This window comes from Ruditapes philippinarum, unplaced genomic scaffold (assembly GCF_026571515.1).
Source record: "Ruditapes philippinarum isolate M1 unplaced genomic scaffold, ASM2657151v2 ctg10351_1_1_1_1, whole genome shotgun sequence".
Lineage (NCBI taxonomy): Eukaryota > Metazoa > Mollusca > Bivalvia > Venerida > Veneridae > Ruditapes > Ruditapes philippinarum.
The window spans coordinates 3,955-27,456 of NW_026857693.1; the positions used below are offsets into that span (position 1 = coordinate 3,955).

Sequence of the window (23,502 nt, forward strand, 5' to 3'; positions counted from 1 at the left end):
ATGTTTGACTGCTATTGTCCTGCCAGACAGTATATGATGTATGACGCTTAGGTGTCTGCCAGACAGTATATGATGTTATGACGCTAGTGTCTGCCAGACGGTAATATGATATATAGAACCGCTAAGTGTCATGCAGACAGTATAATGAATGTATGAACGCTATTGTCTGTCAGACAGTATATGAATGTATGACGCTAGTGTCTGCCAGAGCAGTATATGATGTATTGACGCTATGTCAGTTATTAGCAATGTATGACGCTAGTGTCTGCCAGACAGTATATGAATGTATGACGATTGTCTGCGCAGTATATGAATGTCTGCAGACAGTAGTATAAATGTATGACGCTATTGTGTGCCAGACAGTATATGATGTATGACGCTAGTGTCTGCCAGACAGTATATGAATGTATGACGCTAGTGTCTGCCAGACAGTATATGAATGTATGACGCTAGTGTCTGCCAGTCAGAATAGCAATGTATGACGCTATTGTCTGCCAGACAGTATATTAATGTATGACGCTATTGTCTGCCAGACAGTATAGCAATGTATGACGCTATTGTCTGCCAGACAGTATATGAATGTATGACGCTATTGTCTGCAGTCAGTATATCAATGTAATGACGTTAGTGTCTGCAAGTCAGTATATGAATGTATGACGCTAGTGTCTGCCAGTCAGTATATCAATGTATGACGCTATTGTCTGCCAGACAGTATATGAAAGTATGACGCTATTGTCTGCTAGTCAGTATATGAATGTATGACGCTATTGTCTGCAAGTCAGTATATCAATGTATGACCCTAGTGTCTGCAAGTCAGTATATGAATGTATGACGCTATTGTCTGCCAGTCAGTATATCAATGTGTGACGCTATTGTCTGCCAGTCCGTCTATCAATGTGGGACGTTATTTTCTATAAGTCAGTATATATATGTAGGACGTCATTTTCTTCTGTCAGTCAGTATATTAATGTATGAGGCTTTTTTAAGCAACTCAGTATATAAATGTTTGACATTATCGTCTGCAAATTGGTACATCAATGTATGATGTCATTTTCTGCCAGTCAGTATATCAAGAATGTCGCTATTGTCAGTTAAAATATTTAAACGTGACGCTAGGTGTGTATAAATAAGTTTATTTATATTGGCCGCATCAAAATTTTATCATGTGGGCCAGTATTTTTCGCGGCACTTGCTGGTCCGGTCGCAGTAATTCCAAAATCAATGACGACTTTTCAAGTGAAAGAATCTATACCAACCAGTCTTTAAGCTGCACGTAACAGTGTCAAAATCAATGCACCGGTTTTTGAAAACTGTTGATATTTTGTTTAAAAGCAAGCACTTGTTGAAACACACTTGATCTTTTTAAAACGAAAATATAAAAGTATCATCAATATCTTGAAGGAGATCTTGAACTGTTTGAAAACTGCTCTAGTTTTGGACATCTGAGAAATCCTGGTCGGGAAACCGTACAATTTAATGAATACTATAATAACTTATACAATGTTTTCGTTTTTCAACAGCATACTATATACATGGAAAGCCTCGTTGAAAGGTAAATTAGATTTGTTTCGGCTTGGTTTCGACATATTTTCCGCTCCAACATTGTTTTCTTGTGTTTTCCCGTAGTACATGGTACGTATGTGACTAGAAAATGCGCAGGCGGCGGTAGGGGTATTTCCATCGACAACACTCCCATCCGTATTTTTGATATTTTATAGAATATTTCGTTACAATTTCGATGCAAGAGGAAAATTTGTTAATTTCGCTATGTTTATTAAATATAATAGTTTAGCTATTAACTAGAAAACGCATTTAACATATTGTAAACATGTATATTTTTTTCCTTACATGCTATATTTGTTATTCATTTATCAGCACATTCAAGCTACGATCGCGAACTCATATCCGTTATGAAAGTATGCGACCTACAATGTCAAGATGAAGTTTAATCACTCATTGTTTAAATTCATGGAAACAGTTTTAAATATAGATTTAACGCTTTGTTCCGGAAAATAAATTAAAACGAGGCTTGTTTCGCCTTCAGATATGCCGGTAGCTGTGAGCGGTTACTTTGTAAAATAAACTACAAAGTTGTGACACAATGTTTGTTTATTTATAACATATTCTTTCTTAAACAAAACAGCTATTTGTTATGTTACTATTTTGTTTGAAATTGTTTTGACAGTCTGTGAAATACTGGTGTACGCTCTTTGGAATACTTGCGATACAATCGAATGGATCCATAATATGGAATTAAATTCTCTGTTCAGGTATGTTACACAATTATGGTTAACTGAACGGACGTGATTGTCAAACATTACCATTATCTTTCAAATAAGGTATGTGTGTCGGAAGAGGGATGTATAAGGTATATGTGTTGGTACAGGGGTGAACGTGTGATTGGGTAGATGGCTGTGTGGATGGCAAGGTGCATGAATGATTGGGTAGTTGAATGGCTTGACGATGGACGGATTGATGATTTGGTAAACGGATGGATAGGTGATTTGGTAGGCAGATGGATGGGTGTTTGGGTAGACGGATGGATGGATGATTTGGTAGGCGGATGGATGAATAATTGGGTAAACAGATGGGTTGGTGATTGTGTAAACGGATGGATGATAAGAATGCTGATGAATTGATTTAAGCAATGGCTATATGTATATATTATATAACAGACTGGCTTACACATATATTGTAAGCACTGCACACTAATTCCATACATGACACAAAGTAGGAAACAAACTTAGCCTCAATTTATAAGTTTTGTTTATTACTCACCCAGAAGGCGTAAGACCTATGTGGTAAACCATACATATACATACTTATATGTGGACATGATAATGGGAGTCATATTTAGAGGCAATGATAACATTAACCAGAATATGAAGTAAAGTGTATCATAATTGTATTATATTACACTATGTATTTATTACACAGAGTCATATCATGATATACACATGTACAACAAATCAGCATGAAATAGACACAATCGTATATACTACTCAATCTTTAGACCAATTATCTTAGTGTGAATAGTTTCCGCAATGGTTTAATTACACCATACAACTGATTTTTATCACATACACGTGCAGTTTTTGCGACTCCGTAAACACGGTATTGTACAGCCGTACGTATATTTAGACGTAACGTCAAACTCCAAATCACCTTAATGTTCACAATTCTAAACTCATGAATTAGCGTTAGTGCTAAAGGCAACTGCTTGGTAACGTACTCTTATGTCCCTTTGTCATTTCGTACAGCCTTTGCTAGGTAGGCGCTCCATTCTTGCACCAACATGGCCTAAAACTCACCCATTTCACATGTACTCAATTGGATTCAGGACTTGCCAGTTAATGCGCTTAATACGCTCCATCTGTAGGTTGTCCCGGACAACCAGTGCCTTGAGGAGACATGCATTATCGTCCAAGGAAATGAAATGATCGTTTTATGTCCCTGCATACAGCATAATCTGGGTAACTAGCAGCTATCTCAACTATGTACCGCTGACCAGTCTATGTAGTAAAGTGACAGTAACATATCTCCATGTTGGTCTCGTTCACCTTACATGCTCCCTCGCCTATTCAAAACAGGCCTGGCGGTGAAGATGAGTCAATGGAATCTTTAAAAAAAGGTCTTATTGATCACAGATTATCCTCTTATATTCTTCTAAGCACAGTCGGGATACAAACATTGACCAAGAAGCATTTAGATGGTCATTACGTTGTACGGGCCCAGATCACGATACTACGGGCCTATCTAGAAGGTCATTAGTTGTAGCCCAAGATCACGCACTACAATCCTATCTAGAGGGTCATTATGTTGTAGCCCCAGATCACGCACGACGGGCCTATCTAGAAGGTCATTACGATGTAGCCCCACATCACGCATTGGGGCGTCCGTGGCCGAGTGGTTAAGGTCGTTGACTTCAAACCACTTGCCAAAACAAACAAACAAACATCACGCATTACGGGCCTATCTAGAAGGTCATTATGTTGTAGCCCCAGATCACGCACGACGGGCCTATCTAGAAGGACATTACGTTGTTGCCCATACCATGTACAACGGGCCTAGATAATCAAGAATGGATTTTGAAGCCTGATTTTAAACGGAATATCGTGCGTAGGCAGCAGACATGAAATCATTAAAAATTGTGATAGAGCCATATCAAGCCTCTGAAATCAGTACGATTATTGCCTTGGAAAAAATGGCAACCCTTTGGTTCAGAGCAAATTAGTTGTTAGATGCGTATCACATGCTGACAACCATGCTGAATGTTAAATTATTTGTCAGAAAAGTAGCAAACAACTGTGGGTTAGAAAGGACGTTCGCGTTTGTTTATGTTCCACACTAAATATCGCATCACTATATATTTTCTAATGGCTAAGAAGCATTAGAAGCAAAGATATAGTTTAACTATACGGCAAATGAGTATCGTGTTTTGTTTGTTTTTGTATTTTCTGATCGCAGATCAACAAATACAATGCTGAAATTCAATATCTCTAACAGCACTTCCCGACAATCCTAACAACAGAAAGTAGTTCTCAAAACAGCTTAATGATGAATATCATTTTAATCATAGAAGAGTGCTCGGCTATTTCCGTAAAGCTTCGGATAATTGTGATCGGAATTAAACGCCGCCTGAATGAACATTTGTTATTTATGCTTTCTGAAAAATAAAGTTAGAATGTTGACTCTCGTACAGGGACGAATTTAGGGCAGTCGACGATCGATAATCAATTTCTATCATAAGTAAGGGCCACACTAAAGCGCGTATTACACAAATAAAGCTGAAAGCGAGTACTGTAATATTATAATTATACCTGTTTGGACGAGAAGAATTTCGCTAAATTATTTACATCAGTGTTAAACAACAGGTTTACCGTATACAAAATATCTCGAAATTAAAAAGGATTACAAACCCTGATGAAAATTCTAAATTTAGAATAATTTGGTTTGCTTCAGACTTTTTTCTAATACTTGTAACTTCCCCGTGGTCCAGGAGTATCAAACTTGTTTAGGATGTGAGAGGTCTGGGGTTTTAATCCCAGTCTAAGTAGCTTAATAGTTTAAGTGTCTTTGTAGCAATTTTAATATTTTTTGTTAAAAAATTAGCTACGATATGCAAGGATAAATTGTGGCTGTCACAAAAAAGGTACATAAATGATTTCCAAATGTAAGTTAAAAAATCTAGTGATGCAAAATTCCGTATGTATCAAACTCAAACTGTTATAGCCAAAACATCTAAACGCTGTATATCATAATATACTTATACAGGAAATACATATAGATAAACTGCAAAGATCAGAAAAATACCACAGAGCTTGCAGCCCTTTGACTTTGTTTGGTTTTCCGTCGCACAACCAATGCAAAGATCATACGGCAAATTTCCAGCTTGACGGGTGCAGGAAGACCTCAGGTTTCTCTTTGTGCATTTTCTTAGACGAAGGACCATGTGAATATAACCAACTAAGTTCTGTTAGCTAGCTGGATAGAGATTTGCATTACAAGTCCCTGGAAGGATTTGAACCCACAGCGGTTAAGGACAAGTCAACCACTGGGCCTCCGACGTCCTGTCCAAAATCCTGTCCAAAATCTGTATGCATTCAATCCGAAACAAAAGAACGAGTTGGTAAACATTGAAGTTATGTAAAATAATAGTCAATGAACAAGTTTTAAACACAAACATACAGTTTCATTTCATGAAATGCCGAAATAACTGGACTGTCCGAGTTTTCGCATGGTCAAAAACGGATAGAAAATTTTGTGGAGTTGCCTATACATGTATAGGGACAGCGCTCCTTGTTTTCTATCCCTTTCCTGGTGCGGCGTCTCTCTCTCACACACAAACAAAAAACAAAGCTACATATATAATACAACAATGAATAAATAGATAAATACAAAATAAATAAAAATAATTAATTAATAACAAGAGGAGCGCAATGCTTTCGGGACCACGCGGCAACACGATGAAACATCTTGGGTTGAGGGCCATCTTAAATCATTGCTCAATCAAACTATTGAAAATAAATTATTGAATATTCGTTTTTGAAATGTTTGTGGATTGTTTGAGTAAATTACTTTCATTGTTTAATTCACAATATTTTTTTTTTACATTTTCAAAAATTTAATGAAAAAAGCACGAATCTGCTGTTTTGGAATAATTTCGGGATTGCAATTTTCAAAAGTTTTATTTTTATTTATTTGTCTCAAAGATAAGTGTTCGTAAAGTAAGATTATTATATAAATATTTTGATGTTTATTGAAGGAAATAATATAATTATGTAGCGTTAGATAACGTAGTACATTTATGATATTTGCCTTTGAATTGTTGTGTGACACACATAGTCATGCCTGTATGGTAAACAAAAGAGCTACATCTTTAGGAGGAGACACGTGCGAGTATATACGATAAATATACATAGAACAGCATTCTTTGATTTTCCATATTCGATACATAGTTAATAAGACAATACTATACATTTGTTGACACTTAAATCCGGTGAAATGCACTGACTCGGAATAACCGATAGAGCACTTTACCATAGACATCTCTGTTTTTGTCATTTACAGGCATACTATTTCAATGTGATAACAATCCAGATTCCTTTAATAAAATGATTCATAAACATATAATGGTTTATTCTATACCAAACTGAAATTTCACTAAATTTTGATACAAATAAGTCGTTTACTTTTAAAAAAATATCATAGTAAGATTGATATATTTAAGTATCAACCGTCATCTTGAACTCCACCTGATATATTTCAATGTGGCAGACGGAAAATAAGTCAGTACCAAGTATTTAAGCATAACTCAGTTGACCATTGAGATTTTGGAAACCCTAAGTGCGTTGATATGTAGTATATTTACGCACTTTGGGGTCAATTTCTCGAGTGCGCTGTGAAGTTTACCGCACTTAGGGGTCGGACCCCAAAGTGCATTTGACCCCAAAGTGCGATATTACAAAGGTGGAACTGGAGCTTCTATGGCCAGATAAATAAGGTCGCCGTAAGTTTTGATTCGGGCCAGGAAATTGAATGCATTTCATTATCGGAAGTCATCTACTTGATATACGGATCTTAGCAAGTGTTATACGAATATAGATTTACACAATTATTTCAAATGTACGTATTTATAATGATTTGTGTTGATTGTTACAATTAATGACGACTGTAGACCAGGAAGTTGACTAAGTTTTATATAAATGTAAGTCTAGCACGAAATTAAAGTTTATAATTTTCCATGAATAAGGCCAAAGTATGCCCCCACTCCGGAAGCCCTGTAGGACCATTTTTGTCTTGGAGCACATTTGTCTTACGTAAGACCGATGCGGTCGCATTTGTCCCGCATGAGGCAAATGGTACCTCAAATGTCTACCTAATAATAAAAAACAAATGTGTGTGACAAATGTGCTACGATCAAGTAAGGCACAAGAAAACACATTTGCCTCTTTTTGTTAAGGAACAAGAGAGCACATTTGTCTCATGTCATTTTTTATATGAATTATTTGTCACATATTTTCACACAGCAATATTTTTTATTTATTTTTTTTAGAATCGAGGTCCGCCGTTTAACCTCATGTCAAATGTAATCATCAATTAATAGGTGTGCAAATGCTTTCTGAAGAAGTACAGTGGAATAAATAATTATTAATTCTATTTTCTCCAATTCATGAAATTTGATCGGATGAACCTTAATGCGTACATTGAAACATACGAAATCCCGTTCACGATGGTACAATGGTGAAAGCGAGATAGCACGATGGTACGATGATGAAAATGCCATGGTACGATGGTGAAAACACGATGGTACGAACGTGAAACAACAATTGTACGATGGCAAAACAACGATATTATGAAAACACGATATAACGGTTGTAATAATACTATGGTACAATGATGAAATTGCGATGGCATCATGATGAAAACGCGATATTATTTCTACCGGTCTGTCATCGCATCATCGTGATTTTACTATTGTGCCATTGTTGTTTCATCATCGTACCATTGTGTTGTCAACATCGTACCATTGTGCTATCGCACTTTTACCATTGCACCATCGTGCATCGCGGTTTAGGGAGACAAAAAATGTTACTTATGTACAAACGGAACACCGTAATCGGGCGATATTTGAACGATTCAATATCGTGACTCGTTTTGCATATCGCCGGAATCTGGCATCTTGCTTCGCGTCTCGTTCGTTGACCCGAGACAAGAAAATCCTTTAAGGCCATATATCGCTAAATAGTATTCCTTTTATATTCAATATAAAATTGATATTTTACAAAGAGCTACAAAATATAGCTAGACCCATTTTAGAGAAGACATCCTTATCTCATTTTAGATAGTTATGATAAAACTGATATAAATTACCAGAAAAGTAGGTGTCATGTACCTTTAAAGCAGCAATTCTCGAAAAATGACGATATGTTATATATTTCAAAAAAAAAAACGTGTGGGATGATCTCATTTTCTATTTTAGATCATTTAAGGGCTTTCATGGCCGAGTGATTTCAAAACACCACTTACCCCTAACCGCTGTAGGTTAGACACTCACTCAGGGCGTCAAACTATTTATGCGAGGAAGCCCGTCCAGGGTCCAAATGCGAATGCCTATCCGCGTGCGCACGTGATAGTTATCGAGTGTGCACGCAATGAATATCCCTTTGGAATGTAATTGCTATCGCCTGCTCAAGTGATAGTATTGAATTGCTACATAATAGCTATCGCGTGCGCGCGTAAAAAAATCCTCTGCCCCTTTTATGCCACTGTAGATGCTACCTTGGTGTTGCTTACAATATTTCTTAAAACATTTACAAAACTTTAAAGCAGCATGCCTACAGATGAGCGGAAATATTTTGGTAAATTCAAACTTGAGAAAAATGTACTATGGGTTTAGGAAAAGTAGACAGATTCAAGATTCGAGTAATTATTTACATGTTTTTGGCGATTAATGGCTATTTTTTCATTATGTGTAACTATATTTCAAATGAAGGCAGAGTTTTACATATTTTGACCTCTTTTTATAATAAACGCGGGTTGTAAGTGTCATTGATAATGTGTAAATTGCTTCCTTTTGGTTAATATACATTATTATGCTAAAATCCAGGTGATAAAATACACGTACATATGATCAACTTATCTCGAAGCTGTTTGGCATAAATAATGGTTGACAAGATAACACAACTTCAAAAGAATATAAAATCAACAGTTAAAGGAAACTCGCCAAAAGCAGATTGACATGTAGTTGCTTTCATTAAGAAATGTTCACAAATACCTTGCGACTTTAAACCGTGTCATGTACCTCGATCATGTGTTGCGGGTCATATGAGTAATGAATATAAGAAACTTTATTAAAGACTCATGCACTTATTATCATCATCATCATTATCACCACGACCATCATCATCATCATCACCACCATCATCATCATCATTATCATCAAGAACATCATCATCATCAGCAGCAGCAGCATCATTATCATCAGGGAAATCATCATCATCATCAAGAACATCATCGTCATCATCATTATCATCATCATCATATTCATCAGGAAATCATCATCATCCCCACCATCATCACCATCATCATCACCACCATCATCATCATCATGATCATTAAGCAAATTATTATCATCAATATCATCTTCATCAGCAGCAGCATCAGTATCATCATTATCATCATAAACAAAATCATCATCATCATCAGCAGCAGCAGCAGCAGCAGCAACAGAAGCAAAAACACACCATCATCAGCATCATCGATACATCATGTTTTGCATTATTTGGACAATCATTCTCCCGAAATTAAAATTTATACAATCGTCATCATATTTTAAAATATCAGGGGAGGAATTTATGTCCGATAACCCTCTTAGTTATTCAAGTGTTTCGTAAACAGCATTGTATCGGAAGTAAAATTAAAATTCAAAAGTTCATTGTTTTCATTGTATAGTCAGGCCACCAACCCACATACATATATATATATAACATAATACATATAATATTACAATCATGCGTGACAATAGATGAGGAAGTAAAATCAAAGTTTACTTAAGATTTGCGGAAGTTAATACTTATTGTTGTCTCTATATATTAAATAAAAATATTGAAAGTGTAGCAAGATCATGAATTAAAAGGAAATATCTGATCTTATGCACGTAAAGACAATATTGTTTTTAAGATTGAAGAATCATGAAATTAACCGTTTGGTTAAGTATTAATTGTTGCTGTTTTAGTCTGCTAATTTAAAGGAAAAAAACTATTGAAAAGACTTTAAACTTACGACATCTGATGTGAATTATTGTTTTATTGTTTACCCGTGCCGCATACCAATTCAATGCATTACGTTTGTCACATTTTGAAATGTTTTGAAAACCATCATAGGGCGTTTATGTTTAATTGACTTTTTTAAGAAACCTATTTAAAATTTACTTTCCTTATAATCTATATACATGTATCTTGAGCATCAGTGGTATTTGACATGTAGCGTTACTTTGTATTTATCTACATTTAATATATTAATCATGTCTATAGGGTCAAAAATGGTTTGCCCTTTGGGTCAGTTAATAGGAGCTACGCATGTAAATATTCGTCTTTAAGTAGTGTCCCTGTACCTAGGCTCAGTTGGCTAGTTCTGAGATTTTACTCTTCTCGGCAACAATTATATTCTGAGGTTATATGTTTGGCATGCTTCATAATCATATGCTTCTCTACAGCTATGTTTTGCACTACAATTCAAGGCTTACAAAACAGTGTTATAATTGCACCAGGGATAAGCATTTGACAGATAAAACCCTTTGATGCATTAGAGAGGTATTGGCCGGACAAGGTTTTCGAACACACGCTCGCACGCACGCAAACACGGATGGACAGGGGCAAACAGCTATGTTTTGCACTACAATTCAAGGCTTACAAAACAGTGTTATAATTGCACCAGGGATAAGCATTTGACAGATAAAACCCTTTGATGCATTAGAGAGGTATTGGCCGGACAAGGTTTTCGAACACACGCTCGCACGCACGCAAACACGGATGGACAGGGGCAACTCTACAGCCCCTTGCCATTGTCAAGGCGGGTATAATAAAACAATACATATTGCAGCGGTTTGTTTTCTGGTTACAGAACATAATGCTATTTAAATGGGTGTTTCAAACAAAATAAATATAGTTATATTTTACCATTGATCAGGAATAGGTTACAGAACTTGTTTACTGCCTACCAAAATTGAAATCGAGTTCCAGACCTAGATTGTGTTAAACAAGGTCAAACCTTAACTTACGTTAAATTCAAATTACCATTTAAATGTTCATTTTCTTCTTTCCGTACAAGTGAAATATCTGGTATACTATGAAATAAAAGAAACTTTCTTTCGAAAGATGCATTTGGCTCGCACCTTAGAGAATCGTTCTTCGATACTTGGTTAACTTGATATTTTTATCCTTTTATTCTTCTTTTTGATCCGTTTCGTGGAAAAAGAAAACAATTGTTTATTTAATATTTTCCTCATTTATTGAGAAATGATATAAAGTTCTCATATTTATAAGACACCAAACATCAGATAGAGTCCATTTTTACTCCATTCTCGATTTACAGCAATTTTTGCACATAGTCATAAAGCAGAATAAAACTTTACAACAGAATTGATCTAAACTTCGCATGATCTGAGAATATTTGACTTCACGGATTTATGTTTGTATTTGAACCATATGACTGAAAATTAAATATATTTTGCACGTATCATTGCCTAGATCATTTATACAAATGTTCATTACTCTTGTCTCTGAAATAAAAATAAAACCAGCAATGGAATTTAGGAAATTTTGCAAATTTTTTACTTTAAAAATCACAATTTATGCTTTGTACTGTATTTTTCTATTAAGGGAAGTATAAGGAAGATATTGTTATAATTTTTTCCCTATAAGCCTAATGTTTCAGAATTATTTTGTTTGTATTAATCATCAAGTTTCTCTTATGCTCTAGATTGTTTTATGATATTTGGCGATGCGCTCTTTTTTGTTTAATATTTGCAAAACATTTAATAGATTTTTTTAAAGTAAACAAATGCAACCTTATGAACGCACATTAAATAAATCTTGCATTTTCTCAGTGTATTAGATCGGAATAAATCATGGTTTATATCAGAATATACCCTACACATCTCTGAGTATATCTCGCACTGTCTGAAAATGTAACTTGTACTAACTCGATGTAACCGAAGACTATATCAAAATATAATCCGCAGAATCTCAAAATATATCTCTCACTTTTTGAAATGCCTCCATCGCATTTTCAGAATATATCCCTTACTATCTCAACATATCAAACACTGTCACATTATTTCAAAATGTAACCTAAATTATCACGAAAAGTAACCTACATTATTTCAAAATGTAACCTACATTATCTCAAATTTGTAGCCTACATTAACTCAAAATGTAACATATATTATCTCGAAATGTTACGTACACTATCTGGAAATGTTGCCTACATTATCTCAAACTGTAGCCTACAATATGTCAAAATGTAACCTACCTACACTTTCTCGAAGTGTTACTTACACTATCTCGAAATGTAACTTACACTATCTCAAGATGTAACCTACATTATCTCGAAATGAAAACTACACTATCCCGAAATGTAACTTACATTATCTCGAAATGTTACCTACACTGTCTCAAAATGTAACCTACACTATCTCCAAATGTTAACTACACTATCTCGGAATATAACCTTCATTATCTCGAAAGGTAACATACACTTCCTCAAAATGTAACCTACATTATCTCAAAATGTTACCTACATTATCTCGAAATTTAGCCTACAATATCTCAAAATGTAACCTACACTTTCTCGAAATGTAACCTACACTATCTCGAAATGTAACCTACACTGTCTCAAAATGTAACCTACACTATCTCGAAATGTAACCTATATTTTCTCGAAATGTAACCTACACTATCTCGAAATGTAACGTACATTATCTCAAAATGTAACCTAAACTATCTTGAAATCAAACCTACACAATCTCGAAAGGTAACCTACGTTATCTCGAAATGTAACCTACATTATCTCAAAATGTTACTTACATTATCTCAAAATGTCACCTACACTATCTCAAAATGTAGCCTATAATATCTCAAAATTTAACCTACACTATATCAGAATGTAACCTACACTATCTCAAAATGTAACCTACACTTTCTAGAAATATAACCTACACTTTCTCGAAATATAAATTACACTATCTCAAAATCTTACCTACAATATCTCGAAATGTAACTACATTATCTCGAAATGTATTCTACACTTTCTCGAAATGTAACCTACACTGTCTCAAAATGTAACCTACACTATCTCGAAATGTAACCTATATTTTCTCGAAATGTAACCTACACTATCTCGAAATGTAACCTACATTATCTCAAAAAGTTACCTACACTATCTCAAAATGTATTAACACTATCTCTAAATGTAACCTATATTTTCTCGAAATGTAACCTACATTATCCCGAAATGTTACCCACACTATCTCAAAATATATTCCGTACATTGTTGAAATGTCTACATCACATTTGCAGAATATATGCATTGCTATATCGGTATCAGTCCAGCAATATCTCGAAATGGTAATAGTTTATGTTAAATCAACACTTGAAAATATAAATGACATAAAATTATAATAATCAAATAACGTAACAAAACGTTAGTCAACGTTGTGTTAAATAAACGTTTTTTTTTTTGTTTTTTTTTAAATACGAAAGGATAATTAGATATCAATACACGGCAAAGAAGGGATACCGATAGAAGGTGATAAACGGTCCTCAAAATGAATAATTGCCCCAAGGGCTCAAGCCGCCCGACAATGTCTTTAATACACTTGATAGATCTAAAAGTAGCATTTAAAACACACTTTCATAGTCTTTTGTTGTAAGTCCTGTCTCTGTAGATTTCTACTGTATAATACTTCTACAGAGTTGCTTCCCTTGTGTGTATACAAAGAACACTAATATCAAGAAGCAAGTATAATGTTTATTTTTTCGGGGTCTTTGGTAATACAGTAATTTAAATAAAACTGTGATTGTACAAAATAGGCTTCTAATCAAGTGATTCGTGCTTAACACCTACATTCACATTTACAGGTAGTTGTTTTGATGACATAAACTTTGACGTCAGTTTTTCCGTTTGTGCACAGCAAGTTGATTATGATTAGGGGCTGCACAGTATGGTGGCTGATTTGAAACGCTTTTGAGCGTCGTGTTGGCGCAAGCCAAACGGCGAGTTGTCGGACTTTCGTTTTGTCGTCCTGTCGCTAACGATGCACGCCAAACGTCGCGTTATCGTGCGGCGTGTTGTCGCGACGCTACATTGTCGCTCGGTTCAAATCGAAGGATTGGCTTATAAGTCAAGCAACAGGGGCGACATCGCGACAACGCGCGGCATGACAACGCGCCTTTTTGCGCGTGTTTCGCTAATGACAGGACGACAGTATGACAAAGCGCTGTTTGGTACTTTGACGTGTTGTCGCTAGCGACAAGACAAAAAGGCGATAACAATATAGGTTAATTAATTTAATTTAATGAGTAACGTAATCTAACGTAAGTCAACACAACGCAACATAACACAAAAGAACACTCAACTAGACACATACAACATATATCACAATACAACACACAACATAGCATAATACATTGCAGCACAACAAACACATTAGAACATGCAAATAACAATACAACACAACAAACAATACAAGTCAACAAACAACAAAACACAAAACATTACACAACTAAACGCACCATAATATACAATGCAATATACAATACAATAAAACACAACACAACTAACAATACACAATACAACACAACATTTAATACATAAAACAACGCTTACGATAAAAAACAACACAACATAACATACAACACATATATAAACACACTTCACAACATATAATACAAGCAACATACAATGTAACACACAGCACAATACATAAAACAGCATAATAGACAACAGTGCAACACAAGACACAAAACGTGCTGATTTTAATTGATGTATTTAGTAATTGTGTAAGAAATATACGATTATCCACATTTGTCTTTGATACTTTCACTGATCCTGTATTTATTTCCTAAATTTGAATCTTTCGTTGATTCTTCTTTCATTCTCTAAACTAAATACTTTCACAGGGCTCCCTTTAAGTTCCAAAATTAGGAAGTCAGAGAAAGCAAAAAACCTAACAAGGGAAGTCATATTATATAGGTAAAAAGAAAAAGCGTTTCATTTTGGAAGAAACAAGCCAAAAATAAGGAATCCATGACTCCCAAACTTCTACTAATGGAAGCCCTGCTTTCACTGTTTCTTCATTCATTTGCGAAATTTGATACTCTCACTGATTCTTCATTCATTTCTCAAACTTAAACCCCCACTTATTCTTCATTTTTTTCGTTAATTTGATACCGTCACTTATTCTCATTCATTTCCTAAACTAAACTGAATATTCTCGCTGATTTTGTTATTTATTTCCTTAATTTTATACTCACATTCATTCTTCATTTAATTCTTCAACTTAATATTTTTACTGATTCTTCATTTATTTCCTAAATTTGATGCTTTTACTGATAATTCATTCATTTCCTAAACTTATCTAAAAGATTCTTCCTCATATTTGATCAATAAACTTTTTAACAATTGCAAAGCACTACTAGTATGTGGTTATTATAAATGCTATCCTGACATCTATTGTTGATTTTAAGATCAGTATGTTTATGTTGTTACAGATACTATTGATGATCTGATATCAGAGAAAATGGCGACCGCCAGTCCAGGTCAAGCTTCGCCGGCAAAGGCGCAGCAGAATCGTTGCCGTCTTTTTCGTCTGCAAATGCTGATTATTGACGGCGGACTACAAATACTAAGAAACATTTTTGATAAAAAACTGAAAAATGTTTCTCTAAGCGCATTTTTGCAAAAAGAGAGGTCAACAATAACCAAATTAAGATCACGCGGAATAATTACTCAGGTGCAATATGATCTACTGTTTCCATCAGGTGGCAGCGGTCCAGCTACAACAGACCTAGACATCACGTTAATCATATGTCTCCTTAGAAACATCAAGTCATTCGGGCTGAACAAGAACTTTCAATGGAACTCAATTCCTGCACAAGGTGATACCTCAGTTGAGGCTGATATTTCCCGTCTGAAAATGTACAGGAACGAGGTAAATGAGAAATGAGATAATTAGTTAAGTTTTAATGGTTTGAGTTCTTGTGATATCTAGTTGTGAACAAAAATAATCTATATGACGTCAAGTTTAAATTATTACGTATAAAAAGTATTTTTGCTGAAATAGCTTTTCGAGTATAGAACTATAAATCCTAAGAAAGATAATAATTTTGTTTTTTATTCTGTATAACTTAATGATTCTACTAATTTAGTATTATCTTCAGTTTCATGATATCTAAAAGTAAGAAACGTCTTCATTTAATACATAAAATTAAACTACGAAACATATCCATGATATCAAAGACTGGCTTCATAATTTTAGATTTAGCCAATTGTCTTGCATGCAACTATCATATTTTATTTAATTTTTGTCTTCCCTTGCATCTTTTCATTTGATATAAATACATAATAACATTCTCTTACTTTTTTTATTAGCTCAGTCACATATCTTCAACAAGTGGAATAACGCTGCCTATCTTTACAACAAAGTGGACGGAGATCGAACAGGTAAGGATGGAATTTTATTTTACTAATTAATCTATTTTTTCCTTTCAATTCTGTTCATAGACGGTTATGTTTATGCAATATTCCTTGAGGCACATTATGCCTCAGAAATCCATTCTTTAGAAATGTCAAACGTATGTTTAACAACGTTTGAATAATGAATTAAGAGCAAGTTAAATGTTAACTTAAATATATACTATGCTCATCTTTGGGTAAAATACTTTTACTTCAGAAATTCTTTAAAATCTATTAAAGTCTTTCTGAATATGTCTAATTTGAATAAATGAATGTTTAAACTATGTTTGGAGAGCTGCATTTCCTGTAACTAGTCCAATTAATTTGGTCAATCCTAATAAAAAAACTGCCAGTTATGTTTAAATGACACTATGTAATCATACTGTGATTACCTGTAGCGTCAAGAGTTTTAAACATGACATATTGCCTCTGTGTATGTCAAAAGATGTTTATTCTACATTTCAAAAGAGACTGTATAATTAGTATCATTGTTTTCAAATATAAAATAATTTGAGCATAGCATATCTTTAAAGCACACAACTTAACTTACACATGTATGGGAAGTTTATGCTGGGTGGGGGAGGGGGGGGAGTAAGTACCGGTGTAAACAGTAAATACTCGTGTTTGATACGCAAAAATATTAATAAATGTATCATTTAATCTCTGCTCGAATTGCTTGTACACGGACATCCTTCATAGCATAACATTAACATAAAGGAACATAACAGGAATGAAACTACCACGCATAGCGGAGCTCAAAGCAAAGTAAGCAAAATTATAGAATAAAAAACATACCACAGAATATAATATCTAACGGTATGTGCATTAACAATGGTGAAAATAAACATGATAGCTGTTCAAGTATACGAGGGGAAGTAAGAAAATATCCGGACTTTTGACTCGTTCTCGAAAACCATTCAACATTTAAAAAAAATTCTTTCTACTCTTTTTCAAAATATACTCCACCTACGTCTACGCACTTTTACCATCTTCGTGGGAGCTTTTGTATTCCCGCTGTGAACCATGACGTAGACCTATGTTTTAGGTACTGAGTAACAGCATATACATGTATCAAAGCCGCCCTGGTCTTATATTTCTTCCCAGCAAGCAATTTTTTCAGTTCTGGAAACAAATAAAAGTCACAGGGGGCGAGGTCTGGGCTATAAGGAGTTGATAACCTCCACTGTAGCTGCGGCGGTTTGGGAGGGGGCGTTATCGAGAAGGAGGACTTCAGCTTCAGCTTTTCTCTGAGATTTTTCAGAAATACTTCAGAATAGTACTTGGCGGTGACAGGTTGACCCTTTGGCTTGAAATGAGTAAGTATCATTCCTCTCGAATCCAAAAAAGGCAACAAGCATGGCTTTGCCAGCCGAAGGAGACAGCTTAAAGTTTTTAGGAGGTGGGGAACCAGCTCTTTTCCACTGCTTTGACTGAGCTTTTGTCTCAGGTTCGGAATAATGAACCCACATCTCATCTCCAGTGATAATGCGGTTCAAAAACATATCTCCTTCACGATTAAAACGACTTAAATGTTTTTTTGCATTGGTTACTCTGATTGCCTTTTGATCTGCGGACGCCTGTCTAGGCATCCACTTGGCACTTACCTTGCTCATGCCTGAAACTGAGAAACCCAGTTGTAGAAGGTTGAACACGATACACATTTTTCAGAAAATCTTTTTTTAAGCCTCTGAAAGATGTGGCAGGGCTTTTCACCTTCTGCAACCAGAAACTTTATTACAAAACGTTGTTCCTCTAATAATAAGTCCATAATAGACGAAAGACCTATCATATATCAGAGGGCAAAATACTGTGTATACACAACTATCATTGAAAATAAACTGACCACGTTATAGGCCAATGAATGTAGTTTTCACAAATATATAATGTGTATATATAGCTGCACGTGGAAAGAGGGGAGCATGAAAAGTCCGGATATTTTCTGACCGTCCCTCGTACAATACGTTCATAAACCAGTGTCTATTCTAGGAGGGCGGATGGGGGATTCACTCATATTTTTGAGAATTCCCCTATTTTTTCAGAGGCAGTGGGAAATTTTTACATAGAGAAAAAAGGGAAAAAATCAACAAATGCAATGAAGTTTTCGATAAAAATCCCCACTATTTCTCGAATCCTACAATAGACACTGTAAACAGTGTATTGTTTGTTTGGGTTTAAAGAAATATGTTTTTAATGTGAGTTTTCGCATTGAATCGTGACGCATTTCATGATTTTCCAGGTTCTTTTGAGGTTGAACTCGGCGGTGTCTCCCATACCACATCTACAAAAGATGATTGATGACTTTAAAGTGAATCCACTCGATCCACAGGCGGAGATAAGGGTACAGAAGGCCATAGACAGCTGGCAAATGTTAGAAAAGGGGGTAGAAGCTGATTTAAAACTGTTGAAAATTGAGGACGAGAAGATAAAATATACTCTGAATGTACAAGGTCAAACTGTGAGAAAGCATGCACAGAGTATTGGTGAATTAAACAAGAAAACGTCTGAACATGATAAACAAATACATGACCATTCTAAACAAATACAGGAATTAAAGGAAGAAACTAGAAAAGGTACGTCGCACCAGACTTTTTTGACACTCACGTTATTTAAATACAATGTATAGTTATTATTCAGTCATACTAAATTTTTATCTTAATCACTATAATGTTCAACAATGTTCTCATTATTTATCATTATAGTGCAATCATGCGACTTAATATTAATTTTTATCTTTATTAATCTTTCGATTTTGCTTATTTTTATAAACGAAATTTTGTTTTTGTAAATATAATGATTAATTAAATCTCACATCTTCGCTATTTTCAATTTACTTTTATTTTGTTTTAAAATAACCAAACCTGTCATGTGAAATATAAATGAATTTAAATGCAGATAATGTAAAAAAAAATTCTAAGTTTAACAACTTATTTAACTTATATTCACTCTATTACATTGTCATAATGCAGATGTCACAGCAGAGACAGAATCAATGCGACAGTCTCAATATGAAGAGTCGAAAAAAAGTAAGTAAATGCTATTTATAAGAACATAATTAAAAGATGTGTGGTATGATCAACAATCAGTAAAATTTAACACAATGTTTATTTAGAACATTTGTTCTTGCTGTGGTTAAGTATATGATTTATTAATGTATTGAGACCTTTCTGTTGAAAATGTGTCAGGGGTAAATCGTACACATATACATGCACAGTGCGTTAACTGGAGTACGGGTATAAGTTACCCGCACTCCAGAGCATGCCCATTGATTGGCTCATTTTTGCTGGGGTTTACATATTGTGACGGCAGAGAAAGGGAAAGGAGCAGAAATATCATATTCAAATGCTCGTTCATTGGTTAATTTTTTCTGGGGTTTCATTTTATGACAACAGGGAACGTGCTATCATATTTGACTATGATACAAAAGAGAAAGAACACCAAAACACTCGACAATCTGATTTATACTCGGGGGCTACGCCCCCTCGTACAAATCAGATAGCCTCGTGCTTCGGTGCTCTTTCTATTACGTAGAAAGAATATATTCAAACTAAATATAGAAGAACATATATTTGAAATGGTTCTTGTAATACCTGCATATTTTGTCTGTATTGCAATTCATGAGTTTGTGTTTATATTTTGTTCACTTGATTTTTAAACCCCATCCTTCTTATTTAAAATTATAAGGTTACATTAAAATGCATGAAACATATATGTTTATACTTATGAGCCATGTAAGCCCTCTTTGTCTTTATTTATAGTTATAAGATCGTCATGCATAATGCATTCTAAAAAAAGTATTTTACATCCTATTTGCAAAAAACACTTGACACTTACACAAATATCATTTCACAGACGTTTCATATTTTCAATATGTGTAAATTACGGCTCAACAGAGCACGCACAATAGGTTTGTTTTCTAGGTTCCAATTTTCTGTGCAAACTGGTAAATTGGTGTATTCAAATAATAAGAAATATCTCAAAATGCATCAGAATATTTCACATTAATTTTATATTGATATGCCAATTTTTAGTTTAGAAATAATTTTCGTCACTTCCGGTTTGAGGTAACCTAATTGGCGTCCGCGCCGAAGCGCGGCGCCCTTATGGAATGATATCAGATTTTGTGAAAGGGCGACAGCAACTTCTCGAGCCTTTTAGTTGGTCATAATAAAAGCCGTTCATTCCGATCGGTATGAGGGTGCTTGATTATTAATTAAGAATGAAATGTTGCGATATGTTACAATGAATAGCGAACTGGAGAATTTCGCAATGCAAACATTTTCAAATGAAATAACCTTTTCCGTCAATAAATCGCGCTCTTAGGGTTTTTTTATTTATCTTTTTGTAGTACACAGTGGGTTATCATGGTATGTTATTGTTGTACATGTATCCTAGAATGATCAGTTGATGACCTAAATATTCCGAAAATCTATTTATAGATATATCTATTTATCACTCCTATCGGTAATTTATGGTTTCTCCCGGCTATTTTGACGGGATTTACTAGTGACCTTCGAATAGTACCACACGTTTATTGTCCGGTCTCTCCCGGTTTTGAAGTAGATGTTTGATATATTTACAATTAAAAAAACAACAAAAAACAACAACAACAATAGCATGTTTCATTTTATCTATATGAGATAAAAACAATAAATACATGTATGTACAATAATTGAGAAAAAGGTACATTTTTATGGTATTAATATGACATTATCAACTTTGAAATATTTTATTTAATTTGTTATTCGTGTATAGTAAAGATGCCGAGGAATTATTCAAAGTTACAAATTAGATTTTATGAATTATTCAATTGATTGATAATTTAAAAAATGATAAAGCAAAATACAAAGGTACATGTACATGGTTTAAGAATAAACAATATTATATATTGAAAGATAAACCATAATTTACTGACTTTTTCCAGTTAAGTTTTAACTTATAATCGTCGGTCAATATGACAATTGAATTCTTAAAATTTATTTTACAATTTTAATAAAAAAAAAGAGTAGTAAACATAAAAACTCAGTATTAAAATAGCACATAAACCACAAAAAAAGAAAATAAACAATATTCATAAAATTTGTATTTGTTTTTTATTAAAATTAATAGATATTACAATTATTGTATAATAAACAATTATGCTCAACATGATCAACATGGTAATATAACCAGTGTCATATTTTTACTAAGTGTGAACAGATACCTTAAGAGGGGGTCTTCGCTAATAGCGATAACATAATAAGGGACAATTAAAATTAAAGGTGTGGTACGTGTTGATCATGCGTTACACATATTGATTATAAATGATTGTATACGTACATGTATATCCGTTGCTATTAATAACCACGATCATAAAGAAATAACAAGTAATATTCTAATCTCTAGCATGCCAATCAAAGTTCATAATGAACAATGTCTTTCGTCCGCTCATTCATAAGTGATATATATTTCTGGTAGTTTATAAGAATATCTTGTCATCATATGTCTACTAGTTGATCTTCACTTGCTGCATTTCTTGCTTGGACGCCCTTTGATGCTTTGCATCAATGCTTTTCTTGTAACATATATGTGATACCAGACTTTAAGTGTTATATACTAAAGCATTTATCGACATTTTTTTAAACTTTTGGAAAATGACCTGATTAAAGTATGTTCTACATGATCAAATATTCAAATTAGGACTCAGAAATGAAGTCAGATAAATTTTAAGGAAAACCGAATCCAAGGAAGGGCGTAAATTGTGTTCTTAGAACATTTTAATTAGGTTTTAATGGAACAACTTGATCCGCATACCTTTAGTCATTATGTTTTATGTATATGACGCAGATAATGAAACATTGAATCTAACAATGATGCCAGCGATAAAAATTGTTTTTGTTACAAATAAATTGAAATCGTTTGGAAAAGCAATGTATTTGCTATGAAGCTTGACAAGATTAGGGGTCTCAAATAAACTATTTTGTCAGCCTTTGTCTACTATGTTTGAAAGGCTTGATAACTGAAACAAGGACATTAATTAAAATAAATAAATATACTCTAATTATGTTTATCGTGAACTTTAAATTCATCGCAATTTAGCATGGCATTCAGAAAAAAGTGTAAATTGATGATCTACTTGAAAGCTGAGTTGGCAGAATTAACTTGAGGGGAATTCCTAAATACAGTGTTAACAAATGCTCTGCCGGAATGCATAGCAATCAAATGGAGCATTCCTATATATAGTGTAAAAATGCTGTACTGATATGCTCAGCTGGCGTAGCAATCTAGCTGGCATTCCTGTATAAAGTGTGATGGTTTTTTAGCTCACCTGTCACAAAGTGATCACTTTTCGTCCGTCCGTCGTCCGTCCGCCCGTCCGCTATTCTTGTCCGGGACATAACTTTGAAACCACAATAGGTACCAACATGAAACTTCGTAGGTAGATAGATCTCATTCAGTAGGTGTGCAGTGCACAAGAACCGTAACTCTGCCTCGCCTATTTTTTGAATTATTGCCCTTTGTTTATTTTTACACTTTGAACTTTGTCCGGGACATAACTCTATATGAGTATCAACATGAAACTTTGTAGGTAGATAGATCTTATTGTGTAGAAAGTCAGTGATAAAGAACCATAACTCTGTATTGCCTTATTTTGGAGTTATTGCCATTTGTTCATTTTATCACATTGAACTTTGTCCGTGACATAACTCTAAAACTATAAGAGATATCAACATGAAACTTTGTAGATATATATATCTCATTGTGTTGAAGTGCAGTTCTAAAAACCCA

General features: G+C 34.3%; 1 protein-coding gene across 1 annotated transcript; it reads left to right on the forward strand.

Moving 5' to 3' along the window:
- The first annotated feature begins 1,927 nt into the window (after positions 1-1,927).
- On the forward strand, positions 1,928-20,530 carry LOC132750611 (uncharacterized). Its single transcript, XM_060740622.1, has 5 exons — positions 1,928-2,270; positions 15,774-16,213; positions 16,654-16,725; positions 18,974-19,307; positions 19,704-20,530. The coding sequence occupies exons 2-5, from the start codon at positions 15,803-15,805 to the stop codon at positions 19,766-19,768; spliced, it is 882 nt and encodes a 293-aa protein (XP_060596605.1). The 5' UTR covers positions 1,928-2,270; positions 15,774-15,802; the 3' UTR covers positions 19,769-20,530.
- Positions 20,531-23,502: the final 2,972 nt, after the last annotated feature.